The sequence below is a fragment of the Podarcis erhardii genome (genome assembly GCF_964252035.2).
Source record: "Podarcis erhardii genome assembly, chromosome: 18".
Lineage (NCBI taxonomy): Eukaryota > Metazoa > Chordata > Lepidosauria > Squamata > Lacertidae > Podarcis > Podarcis erhardii.
The window spans coordinates 8,915,717-8,931,585 of record NC_138516.1 but is presented as its reverse complement, the minus strand read 5'-3'; the positions used below and the strand labels follow the sequence as shown (position 1 = coordinate 8,931,585).

The following is a 15,869-nucleotide window of genomic DNA, read 5'->3' as shown; positions in this document are numbered from 1 at the left end:
CCCCCCCACCCCCACCCCCACTCTGCCACGTAAAAATTCGTCACCCACCCACCCCTTATCCTTTCTCCCCTCCCCTTGCTTAAACATCTCCCCCACCCAAAATAAACAAAATAAACTCTCTCGTTTTTTTCGTTTTTAATTCAATCGGTATTAGTGCCCATAACACAGGAGACTAAAAGTGGAGTCCTAGACAGGGCGACTCGGACGTAAGCCCCACTGAGTCCAATGGATGCTCACCTCCAGGTAAGCAGGTGCGCAGGATCGCGGCCTAATACATGCAACCGAGAGTTGAGGTTAAGGCTCTCTCTGTCCCCTAACCCCCTTCGCTTTGTCTCCCCACCATAGGATTTGGCCTGTCCCGTTCAGGGCGAGTTCACTTGCGATGGGTGTCCCACACAGCAGGGGGGAGCGGCGATTCTTGCATTGCGGGGGGTTAGTCTAGATGCCTCTTTGGGTCCCTTTCCAATGCTACAAGGTCTGTGATACGTCAGACGTCGCTGGAGCCCAGCTCCCATCGCCCCTGCCGCCCCGGCTATCAGGGATGATGGGAAATGTGGTCCAGGCAACATCTCTGGCCAATAATAATAATAATAACAATTTTATTATTTATATGCCTCCCATCTGATTCTTAAAGTTTGTGTTTGTGGTTTCCAGGAAGACAGAGGAGGGCAGGAGACACATCGCCCCCGAGGTGGCTTGGTGGAACTGTGGAACGGGCAAAAAGGGACTAATCCATCTGGCGATGTTATCCGTCCATCGGAAAAAAAGTCGCAGGTGAAAGGAGAAGTCTTGTGTAAGCCAAGCCACAAGCGCCTCTTGACCACGTTGCTTGCGAAGGGCGATCGGAAGTGTTCAAAACGGAGTGTGTCTGTATAAGGCAGGGATATGAATTCGGCAAGGGGTGCTTGTGAGGGAACGGTGAGGTATTCTTCCGAAAGATGACCCCGGTCTCATAATCCAAGCAGGAAGGGTGTTTTCCTGCGGGAGAACACCATATTTAATTCTCAACAGGGCGAAGTTTTTTTCCCCCGACGGTGGGGGAGAATCGCTCACCCTCATCCCCACAGATTGGGTGGCGGGGCCCCGATCCACCTCGTAGCACCACCACTGACAGCCACGTTGACCCCGAAGCATGAGGTGGGCTTTGGGCATCTCTTGGTGCGTTAAGAAGTCCAAGAAGCCATTTCGAAAGGGAGGAAGGATTAGGTGGGCATGAAAGAAATCTCTCCCCAGCGATCGGCCCAAGAAACAGCTCCCCCAGTCCTGTGTCAATATGGAATCACAAGCTCTCAGATCCCTCCTCGCTTTGCAAAGAAGCAAGGCGGGGGAGTTAGCAGGCGGTGACAAAGTCTTCCTTAATTTTTTTATAGAAAAGAAAACGAACGAAAGATAAGCAAACGGAGACAAGCTTCTGTGTTCGTACAGAGGTGCGGCTGCCGCGCCCGGTGTCTGCTCAGACCTGCACTTTTTGGATCTGTTTGTCGTTGTCCGCGGGCTCTGCCATGGGGCTGGGCGTGTAGTTGAACGGGGTCACCCGGGCAGCCCGGCTCGGGGAGCTATGCCTGCTTGGGGGGAAGTTCCCGAGGGAACTGACAGGTGCTTCGTGTATGAAGGAGATGGGCACTGCTGCGGGGGCCTTGCCTGGATTGGGACCGCCTGCATCTCCCGCTTCTGAGAACGTGAGGAGCGCAGCCTTGTTCTCCATTGTCGGAGAGGTGCTGGAGTTGGTTTTGGTGGCGGAGAAGTCTTCCGTCTGCACGACGGCGTCGCTGGTCTTCCGCAGGGCCTGGGGGGCCTCTTCCTCCTCCAAGGTGCTGACCAGCGGCAGGGCCGTGGGAGGGAGGGTGGTCTTCAGGATGTGTGGAATGTCCTCGTCTCGGATGCGCTTCCACGTCCCCCTCACTATCGCTTGCTGTGCCTCTTCGGCCTGCTTTTCCGGCGCTCCCAGAGGAGGCACCACGGGGAGTTTGGGCCCCTCGTCGCTCTTGTTCTTCGTGGGCTCTTGGCAACCGGGAGTGGCCGGGCTGCCCGTCCTCTTGACAACGTTGATCTGAGGCGACGAGGAGTACCGTTTGAATGGCTCCGGCAGGCCGTTGCCCGTTTTGACCGGGAGCCTGCAGGGGCTTTCTGAGCTGGTCCGCCTGGGAGGCCTCATGCCCGCCGGGACCCCGTGGCTCGACAGAGGCCCCCGCGAGACAACGGGCCGCTGCATCAGCCCCGAGGCCTTGTCCGCCTTGAGCTCGTCGCACCGGGAGGAGCAGAGGAAGACGGGCGGCAGGCCGGGGCGGCCTCTCCGAGGCGAAGCGGCCGGGGAGAGCGTCGAGTTTGGCTGCGGTGACGAAAGCTCGGCCCGGTGTCTCATGAGCAAGCCGGACGACTCCTTGATGAACGTCAGCTGCCTCAGGAAGCCGGAGCGGTCCGACTCACTGGCGGCGGACCTCGCTGAGGACATGCGGACCAGGTTGAGGTGGCTGCTTTGCAAGGCGGGCTTCCCGCCAGTCTGGGGCCTTGTCCCTCTGCCTCTCCCCACCTGCTCCTCCAAGGTAGGCATGGCACTCCTGGCAGGCAGCGTTTTCTTCACCGGCTTCTGCATGAAGGGGATACGGACGGGAGATTTCTGGGTCTTGTGTTGTTTGGGCACGGGAGACTTCTGCACCGGCTTGGGGTTCTGGCTGGGAGATGTGGCGTTCCCATTTGCCTTCCCAGCTTCCCGAGTCGGTATCTGCCGGCTGGGCGGCTGCGAAGGAGACGTCAGCTTCTTCTGGTTGGGCTGAGACGGCGTGGATGTCCGGGACGACCCCGAGGAAGGGGCTTTCGTCATCCGGGCCGGCGGAGTTGCGCTGCGTTTTGGCAAGGTGAGGTCCACTATGTCCGAGATCTTCCCTGGCCTGTGGAGGCTCCGAGATCTCTGCTGGTTCAGGCTGAGGTTCTTCACAGGCGCTTCCTGCTTCGCTGGGGGTCCTGCCTTCTTCGGGGCGGCTCTGGGGCTCTGTGTCGGCGAGTCCTTCGCCACATTTGGCATGTAGATCACCGTCCGGCCTCGGAAGACCACCGGCAAGTTGGTGAGCGGCTTCTGCTGAATGTTCTTCTCCACCCGACTGTTCTGGGCCCTGGCACCTCCTGTGGTGACCTTCTTGCCATCCTGGAACGCCCTTGGAAGGTCTTTCTTCTCCACGTGACGGCTGGGGACCTTTCTGCCTGCCTTCTTCTCCTTCCTCTCCAAAGACAGCTGCAGCGTGGATCCCGACGAGAGGCCGGACATGAAAGAGAGAATGGAGTCCGATTCCGAGGACGGGTCACGGGCAAAGGAGGAGGCCGCCTGGTGCAGCCAGGTGACAATTGAGTTGGCCCCTTCCTGGATTGCTTTCCAGTCGACACTGTCCAGGTCTGAGCCCCTTTCGGAGGCGGCTTCGTCCGGCGTGGCCTCTGGCTTCCACTCGTTGGCCTTCCTCCCCTTCCTCTCCTTCTTGCCCTGCTTCCTTTTCCCCGAGTGCCTCCTCCTCTTGGCCGCGGCCGACCCGACCCCCTTGGGTAGCAGGTTGTCGTCTGAGTCGCAGCTGAGGGAGCTCCTCGAGCTGCCCCTCTGCTTGGACAGCGCTGCTCGCATCTCCTGCCGCCGGCTCAAGGCCAGCTTGGCTCGACCATACAGCTGCCCCCTCCCTTCTGTGTGGCACAGCTCCACGTCACTCAGGGAACTCAGGGAGGAGCTGAGGGAATAGCATGGGGGTGTCTCGTCTGCAATGAGGTTGCTGCGCAGCTTGGCAGCCATCTTGGTTTTCGGCGGCGGCTGCCTGGAAGCAAACTCGGCCTCTTTCTTGACCCAAGCTTCCTTTCTTTGGCTTTTGCCGGGCGCTCCGGCCTTCCTCCTGGGCGAACGTCTCACCCCGAGTTCCGCCAAGTCGTCTGAGTCGTTCTCGTAGAAGCAATAGACAGCCTCTTCGGTCGGTGTGGTGTGGCAGAACGACTGGAAGACCATGTCGCTGCTGCCGTTCTCCTGAGGGGCGTCTTTCCTGGAACGGCTGCCTTCCGAGCTGGCCCGCAGGCTGCCCTGCCTCACGAGTGTCAACTCCAGGTTTCTGAGGGGGACGTGTCCTCGCTTTGACTCGGCCGACTGGGCCCGGCCTGTGCGGAGCGGGCTGGTGTGGCTCGAGCCCGTGTTGTGCTTGTACGCGGACGCCACCCGGGTTGGCGTGGAATGGCTGGAGGTTATCCTTCCGGCCCGGAAGCCTCCCACCTCACCCTGGGCCGCCTCCATCTTGAGGCCTAATCCACGTGGGCCCAGAGCTTCCCTCCTCCTCCCAGAGCACCGCCTCAAGTCCGCCTCCTCCTTCGTCGGGTACTGGAGCGTCTCGTCGCTCAGGGAAGCCGCGCTGGAGAAGTTGACCGGAGTCCCTTCAGCCGAGTCGGTGAAGGAATCCTCATCGCCGATGTAGTCTTTGCTGGGCCTCGTGGCGGCCGCCGAACGCCTGTGCTTGGGGAGACCCAGGTGAGAACTGGCGGGGACCAGCATATAAACTGGGACATGCACTGGCTTCTTGGTTTGAGGGTTCAGAACCTGGCCCGGAAACCCAGAGACGAGAGACGTCCGCACTTTCCGGAAGCGCGACGGCATGGCCGAATTGATGCACTCCTTCAAGATCTCGATGTCTTCATCGGAGGTCAACTCCAGGCGCTCTGGTTTCCTCTGGCTTTCGGCAGCCCTCTCTTCCTCATGCGTCGCAAAGCCCAGGCCGCCGCTCCTTTCGGGGAAAGGGGGCATTAGCTTCAACTCCACATCCTTCTGGACGTAGTGCTCGTGGAGAGGAAGAGCGCTCAAGCTGGAGGCGCAGGAGAAGTTCTCGTTGGGCTTCTCCACGGTGAAGTAGACCATGGAGTCGAGGTCTTGGGGCACCTGGAACCGCTCCTTGAAGTCCGTGATCTCCATGAACTTCTTGACGTTGTTCTCCCACTGGATGTTGAACTGGCTCGCCTCCTTCTCCGGCTGACCGCTGAGCTCGAACAGGGGTGTTTTGCTGCGGCTGGGCGGCATGGTCTGCCCGGGACTATCTGGCAGCTCACTGGGACTGATGGTGCCACTGATCATCTCGCTGCAGGGCTCGCTTTGGATGGAACTGGCGATGGACGGACTCTCGAAACTGCCCAGCGAACTGACCGAGCTGCAGCGGCTCATCACCAGCGGCGTCTCCTGTATGTAGTTCTCCGAGGAGCTGGACGGCGTCAAGTCCTCCGGCCGGCAGGGTGAAGCTCCGCGGAGGAAGACCTTCTCCTTCTTGGGGAAAGGGATGGCGATGGGCTGCGAGGCCGCCGGGACAGCCTCTGCTTGCCCTCCCTTCCGCGCCTCCTCCATCTCGGCCACCTCTTCCACCTCGATGATCTCCAGCGAGGAGTCGCTGTCCGTCTCGTTCTCGCTATGGCTCTGCCCATCCAGGACATTGTCGGCCGAGGAAAGCGAAGACAACGAGCTGCAACGAGAGAAGCAGATCGGCGTGTCTTCTACCGAGTACTTCTGCAGCTGTTCTTGCCCCGCGGGGGCCGGGGGCCGAGCGGGAAGCTTCTCGGGAATCTTGCTCAGGTTTTCGATCGACTTCAGCAACAAGCTGGGGTAGAAGGGACCAGCTCCTTGTGGCCCGGCCGTTTCGGGCGCTGAGCTACCGTCCCCAATGCTCTCCACCAGGGGGACATGTTGGTAGGACGGCGAGAGCTTAATCGTGTGGACTTTGGGGTCTGCGTTTAGCTCATTGCTCGGAACTTTCGTCTGGGGTTCTGGCTGCTTCTCGGCAACCGTGGAGTCAGCTTTCGGGAGCTTCCCGGAGTTTTCCGGCTTTTCTGCCGCCTCTCCTGTCCCGTGACGTTTCTTTCCCAGCACCTCCGCCTTCTCTGGCCTGTTGCTCAAGATGTTCTTCAGGTCCAGGCGGCTGGGCCGCTTCTGGTAGCGATGCAGTTCATCTTTAAAATCCAAGAAGGATGTTCCGGTGCACGGCTTCATGTGCTCCTTGGTGCAGTAACCGTCACTGGTGCTCCCGCTGTTGAGGCTGTCGTTGGAGAGGCTGGTGTAGGCCGTCTTCAGCCGCAGGAGGGTGTGGGCACGGCACAGGCCTTCCCGCTTGGCAAAGCCGCTGGCGTCCGACAGCCGGCACGGCGAGCATGACTGGGCGCGGGCCTCGGGCACCTCCTCCAGCCCCAGCTGCCAATCCAAGCAGTGGTCCTCGGAGCTGAGGCTGAAGCTGTCGTCCGACGATGTGTGCAGGACGGAGATGTCCTCTACCAGCTTGTCGATCTTGGCCACGGCAGTGGAGATTTTGTTGGCCAGCTTCTCGGCCGCCACGGAGACGTCCTCATCCGGGCGGAGCAGCGAAGGGGCAACCGGGGCGGCTTCTGCCGGCCGGCTCCCGTCCTTTTCGGGCTCAGGGCACCTCCGCGGGGCACCGGCTCGCGGCAACGCCTGCCCTTGGAGGAAGGAGGAGTTCAGGAACATGGAGAGAACAGAGGCGTTCCCAGTTTCAGAGGCATTGGGGCCCTCGTCGTCGTCAAAGCACCCCGAATCGGAGGCGTAGTCTTTCACCAAACTCTCCATGTGCCTTATGGGCTTTTTGGCATTCTGTGTCTTCAAAGTCTGCTTCTCCAGGCTATCAAAGGCCTCGGCCAGGTGTTTTGTGTCCAGTTCGGCCTCCAGCGCCTTCTGCTTCCTCATATAAAGCGATGGCATACAGGACCCCGGCGAGATGACCACGGCGTCTTTGTATTTCGGGGGGCGGTTGGCCAGGAGGTTCCGCAAGGCTGCCGCGCTGCCCATGGCGATCATCTTATGCTTGGAGTGCACGAGGTTTCGCAGCATGCTGACGGCGCCCAGGTCCCACAGGAGCTCCTGATCTTTGGGGCTGCGGGCCGAGAGGTTCCAGAGGGTCCCGCAGGCATTGCTGACGATGGTCAGGCTGTGTGACTTGAGGTGCTGCAAGAGGGTCTGCAGGCAGCTGTGGTCTCTCAGGACTTGCCTGGAAAACAGTCGGGTGGGGAATAAATTAAAAACAACAACAATGCATGGACCTGCGTTTGCTGAACAGTGGTACCTTGGTTCTCAAACTTAATCCGTTCCAAAACCAAAGCGTTCCAAAATCAAGGCCCACTTTCCCATAGAAAGCAATGCAAAACGGATTAATCCATTCCGGACCTTTAAAAACAACCCCTAAAACAGCAATTTAACGTGAATTTTGCTCTCTAACAAGACCATAAAATGAAAGCGATAAACAATGTAAAGGGAAAGGTAAAGGGACCCCTGACCATTAGGTCCAGTCGTGGCCGACTCTGGGGTTGCGGCACTCATCTCACTTTATTGGCCGGGGGAGCCGGTGTACAGCTTCCAAGTCATGTAGCCAGCAGGACTAAGCTGCTTCTGGCGATTCAGAGCAGTGCACGGAAATGCCGTTTACCTTCCCGCCAGAGCAGTACCTATTTATCTACTTGCACTTTGACATGCTTTCGAACTGCTAGGTTGGCAGGAGCAGGGACCGAGCAACGGGAGCTCACCCCATCGTGGGGATTCGAACCGCCGACCTTCTGATCGGCAAGTCCTAGGCTCTGTGGTTTATCCCACAGCACCACCCGCTGTACAATGTACTGCACTATAAAATAAACAAGACAGCATTGTAGATGATAAAAAATAAAATCAAACTTTTTTCTTTGCTGCACAGAAGCACAGCTTCTGATTGGTGAAGGCGCCCCGGAACCAATAGCCGACAGTTGCATCGGACGTTTGGCTTCTGAAAAATGTCCACTTACTTCCAAGGTTTTCAGCGTTTGAGAACCAAGGTACCACTGTACTCAAACACCTTGTGTCCCAAAGCTGGAAGCGAGTGTTCTGGTTTTCGAACGTTTTTCGGAAGCCGAACGTCCGATGCGGCTGTCGGCTATTGTTTCCGGGGCGCCTGCACCAATCAGAAGCTGCGCCTTGGTTTTTGAATATTTCAGAAGTCGGAGGGAGGGAGATGCGCCCAGTGGTGGCCGAGAAACAGAGGGATAGAGTCACTGACCTGTAATCTTCCTTGGTAGCGACGAGGCTGGATACATTCCTCAGAATTCCTCCTCCACTCTCAATGATGGCCAGCGAGTTGCTTTGGCATTTATAGGTGAGGGTACTGACCAAGAAGCCCAGGGCCCCATCCACCAGACAGATGGCAGCTTTGTTTTCCGTACTGTGTGCCGAAAGATTCCACAGGGCACTAAGGATACTTTTTAGGGTCGATTCCTAGCACAGAACAGCAGAGAGACAGAGGCAATGAGGCCGTGTTCGCCCCTGGGGTTTTTTTTTTTACAGTGGTACCCCAGGTTACATACGCTTCAGGTTACATACGCTTCAGGTTACAGACTCTGCTAAGCCAGAAATAGTGCTTCAGGTTAAGAACTTTGCTTCAGGATGAGAACAGAAATCGTGCCCCAGCGGCGCGGCGGCAGCAGGAGGCCCCATTAGCTAAAGTGGTGCTTCAGGTTAAGAACAGTTTCAGGTTAAGAACGGACCTCCGGAACGAATTAAGTACTTAACCCGAGGTACCACTGTATTATTATTATTTTCTACCTTTTAATTCTTTTTTTATTTTACACATTTTTATTGATTTTTCTAACATGTCATTTCCAACAATCATTTAAGATAAATTATTATCTTATACAATATTTTGGACTTCCATCAACAACCTCTGAAGATTTTCCATTTTTATTACTTATTCTGCATTGCTTAATTTCTCTGTTACAGTCTTGTTACGTTCGGTTCAGGTTATGTTCTTTCAGGATATGTCCCGCGGCGTCCCGGAAGTAACGGAACGGGTTACTTCTGGGTTTTGCCGCTCGCGCATGCGCAGACGCTCAAAATGACGTCACGTGCATGCGCAGAAGTGGCGAATCGCGAGCTGCGCAGACACGGGTTGCATTCTCCTCTTTGCGAATGGGGCTCCGGAATGGATCCTGTTCGCAACCAGAGGTTACACTGTCCTTTTAATTATCATTAACTAATAATTCTCTTCCTAATCTTCCTTGCGATATTTCATATAATACTCCTTACAGAACTTCTTGCAGTCCTAGTAGCGTAATCTGTTTAATACAATTGCTTTTTAGATAGTTCAAATGTTTACACCAGTCTTCTAAGAATCTCTGGTCCTGCAGGTTTCGAATCCTTCTTGTTACATGTTTGCCCCAGGCGTTTGGAGCACTATGGTAAAGGTAAAGCGACCCCTGAGCATTAGGTCCAGTCGTGGCCGACTCTGGGGTTGCGGCGCTCATCTCGCTTTACTGGCCGAGGGAGCCGGCGTACAGTTTCTGGGTCATGTGGCCAGCAGGACTAAGCCGCTTCTGGCGAACCAGAGCAGCGCACGGAAACGCTGTTTACCTTCCCGCCGCAGTGGTACCTATTGATCTACTTGCACTTTGACGTGCTTTCGAACTGCTAGGTTGGCAGGAGCAGGGACTAAGCAACGGGAGCTCACTCTGTTGCGGGGATTCGAACCGCCAACCTTCTGATTGGCAAGTCCTAGGCTCTGTGGTTTAACCCACAGTGCCACCCACGGAGCACTATGAGACCGCTTTAAATCAACCGTGGGCTTCTCTACCAGAGGATCACGGGAGCTGTGAACCACTCTGAGACCGTCGGAGGAAGTGCAGTACAGCAGTTACCTCGGAAGACGGAGGGAATCCGTTCTGGAAGTCCGTTCGTCTTCCAAAACGTTCGGAAACCAACTCGCAGCTTCCGATTGGCTGCAGGTTGTCCGAGAGAGCCGAAGGCCATTGCCGCATTTGCCCCAACGAGATTCCACTGTTGGCAAGCAACGAACCGCCGAGACCACATAACACCGGTCCTGAAAGACCTACATTGGCTCCCAGGACGTTTCTGAGCACAATTCAAAGTATTGGTGCTGACCTTGAAAGCCCTAAAAGGCCCAGTATCCCTGAAGGAGCGTCTCCACCCCGGACACCGGGGTCCATCTCCGAGGGCCTTCTGGCGGTTCCCTCCCTGCGAGAAGTGAAGCTACAGGGAACCAGGCAGAGGGCCTTCTCGGTGGTGGCGCCCGCCCTGTGGAACACCCTCCCGTCCGATGTCAAGGAAATAAACAACTATCTGACTTTTAGAAGACATCTGAAGGCAGCCCTGTTTGGGGAAGTGTTTGATGTTTTATTGTGTTTTTAATATCCTGTTGGAAGCCGCCCAGAGTGGCTGGAAGCCGCCCAGTGATGGGTGGGGTATAAATAATCAATTATTATTATTATTAGCTGCTTCCCGGCTCACCTTGTTGGCCCGCAGGGCGCACTGCATCAGACCCGTGACACTGCCGACTTCCCTCAACACCTTCTTGCTATTCATGTCGGCCCGCCAGGAGAGGTTGCGGAGGATGCTAGAGACCACCTGAGAGAAGGAAGAAGAAGAAGAAGAAGAAGAAGAAGAGGAGGAGGAGGAGGAGTAGTTTGGATTTGATATCCCGCCTTTCACTCCCCTTCAGGAGTCTCAAAGCGGCTCACAATCTCCTTTCCCTTCCTTCCCCACAACAAACACTCTGTGAAGTGAGTGGGGCTGAGAGACTTCAGAGAAGTGTGACTGGCCCAAGGTCCCCCAGCAGCTGCATGTGGAGGAGCGGAGACGCGAACCCGGTTCCCCAGATTACGAGACTACCGCTCTTAACCACTACACCACACTGGCTCTGTGGATTACTGATCTCGGAAGGGCACTGAGTTCAAATGACGGTAGCCAGCGGCTTTAGAAGGCTGCGGTGTTTGTGTGCGTGTGACTTGGCTAAACTCAGAGGGATTTGCTGATCCAGGACTAAACTTTGGAACTCCCTGCCAATGGACACCAGGCTTCCCTGGGCTCTTTTTGGCGCCTGCTAAAAACATCTCCGTTCGGAGAAGCCTATCCAGGTGTATAGAATGTGTTTTAATCTGGGTTTTAGGTTACCGTTTTGTTTTTTAAAAAAGGTTTTCAGTGGTGGTTTTCAGCTGTTGTTGTTGGTTGTTTTTTTTTTTTGCGGATAATTTCATCGCTTTATTCTTTGTGTCATCATTTTGCCTTAGCATCTGGGCAACATAGAAATCTTATGGGATAAATAAATAATATAAATCGGGGAAAATATATGCTAGAAGGCCTACAAATGTCTGTCGTCGTCCCCATATATATGTACACACACACACACACACACACACACACACACATATATATACACACACACACAAATCAATGTGGGAATGTGGAGAACTTAACTGAAGATGAGTAGAGGGGGGAGGGGACAAAAATGGAGAGGAAGTGAAATGGACGGATACACTCGTTCCTCATTGCGACAACCCTGCACATCAGCCCAACACATCGGGAGAGGGGTGCCAGCTTGGTGAGGAAGTGTGTGGAAGTCTGCTGCAGAAGTGTGGAAGTCTTCTGCCAAAGTGTGTGGAAGTATGTGGAGGTCTTCTGCAGAAGTGTGGAAGTCTTCTTCCGAAGTCTGAGGAAGTGTGGAAGTCTTTTGTGAAAGTGTGTGGAAGTCTGCTGTGGAAGTGTGGAAATCTGCTAAAGTGTGTGGAAGTCTGCTGAAGAAGTCTTCTGTGGAAGTGTGGAAGTCTTTTGTGAAAGCGTGTGGAAGTCTTCTGCAGAAGTGTCAAAGTCTGCACAAGTGTGGAAGTCTTCTACGGAAATGTGGAAGTCTGCTCAGAAGTGTGTGGAAGTCTGCTGAAGAAGTCTTCTGCGGAAGTGTGGAAGTCTTTTGTGATAATGTGTGAAGTCTTCTGCAGAAGTGTGGAAGTCTTCTACGGAAATGTGGCAGTCTTCTGCAGAAGTGTGTGGAAGTATGTGGAAGTCTTTTGCGGAAGTGTGTGGAAGTCTCTTGCGGAAGTCTTCTACGGAAATGTGGAAGTCTTCTGCAGAAGTGTGGAAGTCTTCTACGGAAATGTGGCAGTCTTCTGCAGAAGTGTGTGGAAGTATGTGGAAGTCTTTTGTGAAAGTGTGTGGAAGTCTTCTGCCAAAGTGTGTGGAAGTATGTGGAAGTCTTCTGCAGAAGTGTCAAAGTCTGTGGAAGTGTGGAAGTCTGTTGCAGAAGTGTGTGGAAGTATGTGGAAGTCTTTTGCGGATATGTGTGGAAGTCTTCTGCCAAAGTCTGAGGAGGTGTGGAAATCTTTTGAGGAAGTGTGTGGAAGTCTTCTGTGGAAGTGTGGAAGTCTGTTGCTGAAATCTGTGGAAGTGTGGAAGTCTTTTGTGAAAGTGTGTGGAAGTCTTCTGCATAAGTCTGCTTCAGAAGTGTAGAAGTCTTCTGCCAAAGTGTGTGGAAGTCTTCTGCAGAAGTGTAAAAGTCTGTGGAAGTGTGGAAGTCTTTTGTGAAAGTGTGTGGAAGTCTGCTGTGGAAATCTGCACAGAACTGTGTGAAAATCGGCTAGGGAAGCTTGCTGTGGGCAGATGCAGATCACCCCCCCTTGCCTTTGAGCTATCCTTACCTGGTGGAGCTCTTCACTTTCAGACGCCAACTGCGCAACAATGGCCTGCATACATCTCTGGCGGGAGCACAACGTTGCCTGGGTGGGGCAAAATGAGAAACGAGGGAGAAGAGGTGGGGAGAAGGGTCATCATCTGAGAAACTGCTGTGGTCTCCCATCAAAACCAGCTCGCCCCTTTGCCTTCAAATGCTCATTTCTGCATTTCGCCTCCAAAGCGCAATGCGCCTATAAACACTGGACTGGTGGCTACCCAGCATTTTTTGGGGGGGGGGGTCTCCTTTGCTTCCACAAACTCATCCCCTGTGCTCCTCTACCCCACCATATAAGAAAGCAATTTTCAGTGGTTTGCTGGACCGACTGCAGAAAATCATAAATTCAAAACAGCGACGGTTCATCTGGTACGCTGGCTGAGACCCTCCCTGCCCACAGACTGTCTGGGCAGAGTGGTGCATGCTCTGGTTATCTCCCACTTGGACTACTGCCATGTGCTCTACGTGGGGCTACCTTTGAAGGCGACCCGGAAACTGCAACTAATCCAGAATGTGGCAGCCAGACTGGGGACTGGGAGCGGCCGCTGAGACCACATAACACCGGTCCTGAAAGATCTATGTTGGCTCCCAGGACGTTTCCGAGCACAATTCGAGGTGTTGGTGTTGACCTTGAAAGCCCTAAACGGCCTCGGTCCAGTATCCCTGAACCCCCATCGTTCAGCCCAGACACTGAGGTCCAGCTCCGAGGGCCTTCTGGCGGTTCCCTCCCTGCGAGAAGCGAGGTTACAGGGAACCAGGCACAGGGCCTTCTCGGTGGTGGCGCCCGCCCTGTGGAACACCCTCCCATCAGATGTCAAGGAAATGAACAACTATCTGACTTTTAGAAGACATCTGAAGGTTGCCCTGTTTAGGGAAGCTTTTAACGTTTGACATTTTATCATGTTTTTAATATTCTTTGGGCAGCCGCCCAGAGTGGCTGGGGGGGTCCAGGCAGATGGACAGGGTTTGAAGAATACATTATGATGATGGCAGCTTTTCAAAGTCCGATAGGGACCTATAACTCCAGCGCTGCCCCACGGAACCCCTATAGATGCTTCGCTTGCACTCAGCCTTTCCCCTGAACTGATTGCAGGCGCCTGGACTTTTTCCCGCATGTTACCCATATTTTTTGCTCTATGAGCCTCCCTTTTTCCCTCCTAAAAAGTAAGGGGAAATGTGTGTTCGTCTTATGGAGTGAATGCAGGCTGCGCAGCTATCCCAGAAGCCAGAACAGCAAGAGGGATTGCTGCTTTCGCTGCGCAGCGATCCCTCTTGCTGTTCTGGCTTCTGAGATTCAGAATATTTTTTTCCTTGTTTTCCTCCTCCAAAAACTAGGTGCGTCTTGTGGTCTGGTGCGTCTTATAGAGCGAAAAATACGGTACTTTCTTTTAGTGCTTTTGAGCCTCAGACGTTTCCGTGCTTTGGGTTTCCGTGGGTCGAGCGATGCCGAAATCTCTGCAAACGGAGAACCCTCAGCTTTCTTAACCGCCCAAGTCCATTCCCACCCCCACAGTACCTTGTTAACAACGTCCCCAAACGTGAGGTTCGTCAGAGCCATGCCGGTGTAACGCCGCAAGGCCAGATTGAGGGGATCACTGGTCATTTGGTGCATTTCGTAGTCTACTTGGAGGAGTTCGGCAACAGCCTGCAGACCACCTAGGAAGAAGAAAAGGGAGGCGTCTGTGTTTGACCCCAGACTTATTTAAGAGCATCTCTTTCTCTCTCTTTTAATGTCATTTTTATTTGTTTTCCATTTCGTAATTGTTATGTACTGAGTTGAATAGGATCCAAAATGCAGCAGTCTGATTGGTCCTAGAACAATAGGATCCAGAATGCAGCAGTCTGACTGGTCCTAGAACAATAGGATCCAAAATGCAGCAGTCTGATTGGTCCTAGAACAATAGGATCCAGAATGCAGCAGTCTGACTGGTCCTAAAACAATAGGATCCAGAATGCAGCAGTCTGACTGGTCCTAGAACAATAGGATCCATAATGCAGCAGTCTGACTGGTCCTAGAACAAGAGGATCCAAAATGCAGCAGTCTGATTGGTCCTAGAACAATAGGATCCAGAATGCAGCAGTCTGACTGGTCCTAGAACAATAGGATCCAAAATGCAGCAGTCTGATTGGTCCTAGAACAATAGGATCCAGAATGCAGCAGTCTGACTGGTCCTAAAACAATAGGATCCAAAATGCAGCAGTCTGACTGGTCCTAGAACAATAGGATCCAGAATGCAGCAGTCTGACTGGTCCTAGAACAATAGGATCCAAAATGCAGCAGTCTGATTGGTCCTAGAACAATAGGATTCAGAATGCAGCAGTCTGATTGGTCCTAGAACAATAGGATCCAGAATGCAGCAGTATGATTGGTCCTAGAACAATAGGATCCAGAATGCAGCAGTATGATTGGTCCTAGAACAATAGGATCCAAAATGCAGCAGTCTGATTGGTCCTAGAACAATAGGATTCAGAATACTGCAGTCTGATTGGTCCTAGAACAATAGGATTCAGAATGCAGCAGTCTGATTGGTCCTAGAACAATACAGCAGTCTGATTGGTCCTAGAACAATAGGATCCAAAATGCAGCAGTCTGATTGGTCCTAGAACAATGCAGCAGTATGATTGGTCTGCAGGAGCCACCCAATCCAGCTCCAGGTGGAAGTGAATCCACAACCTGATTGGCCTACAGGAGAATCCCGGAATTAGCCAATCACATGCAGCCCATTGTATAAATAATGTATATAAAGTAGATATTGTGGGGGAACTTCCATTCCTCCTCACCACTATCAGCTGAATAAAGAGCATGAAATCCACTCTCGACTCCGAGGATATTTCAGTAATATACAGTCATACCTCGGGTTACAGACGCTTCAGGTTTTTTTGGGTTACGGACGTGCTGGAACGGGTTACTTCCGGGTTTCGGCAGTCGCGTATGTGCAGAAGCACCAAATCACAACCCGTGCATGCGCAGATGCGCCGCTGCGGGTTGCGGATGATGCGGGTTGCGAACATGCAAGAACGTTACTCGCCCCAAAATGGAAAGAAGTCCCAGCAAAGGAAGAACGAATACAGAAACTTAGCTTAGGACTACGCGGAAATGCGTGAAACTTACCGGAGGAATAAGAAATCAAGATAAACTTTTAAAAATAATAAAAGAATGGAAATGTTCTGTTGAATATTTACAGATAAATTGTAAGCAGATAAGAACATTGGCAGGGTTATTGTAATGATCCGCAGTTTTGTAAGAGTATGTATTTGGATGACTAAACGAGCAAATTAAGTTAATTTGGATATGCAGAAGATATTAAGAATGAATTTAAGGAACAGCGCGGGAAGAGGGGGAAGGAAGTCAAGGTTGGAAATGGTAGGAGGATTGTAAAATTAGCGAAAGGT

At 53.4% G+C, this 15,869-nt stretch overlaps 2 protein-coding genes across 3 annotated transcripts in view; one reads left to right on the top strand and one right to left on the bottom strand.

The window, feature by feature from the left end:
- The window catches only part of GAMT (guanidinoacetate N-methyltransferase), a 234,799-nt gene that overhangs the window by 81,248 nt on the left and 137,682 nt on the right, over positions 1 to 15,869 (top strand). The gene's annotated exons all lie outside the window — the stretch shown is intronic.
- Positions 130 to 15,869, bottom strand: part of APC2 (APC regulator of WNT signaling pathway 2) — a 61,709-nt gene continuing 45,969 nt past the window's right edge. Inside the window, exons 11-15 of the mRNA XM_081845978.1 lie at positions 13,993 to 14,132; positions 12,448 to 12,525; positions 10,268 to 10,384; positions 8,028 to 8,242; positions 130 to 6,992 (exon numbers count right to left, since the gene is read on the bottom strand). Coding sequence (XP_081702104.1) covers positions 1,454 to 6,992; positions 8,028 to 8,242; positions 10,268 to 10,384; positions 12,448 to 12,525; positions 13,993 to 14,132 — 6,089 coding nt within the window. The 3' untranslated portion in view covers positions 130 to 1,453. The remainder of the gene's footprint in view (positions 6,993 to 8,027; positions 8,243 to 10,267; positions 10,385 to 12,447; positions 12,526 to 13,992; positions 14,133 to 15,869) is intronic.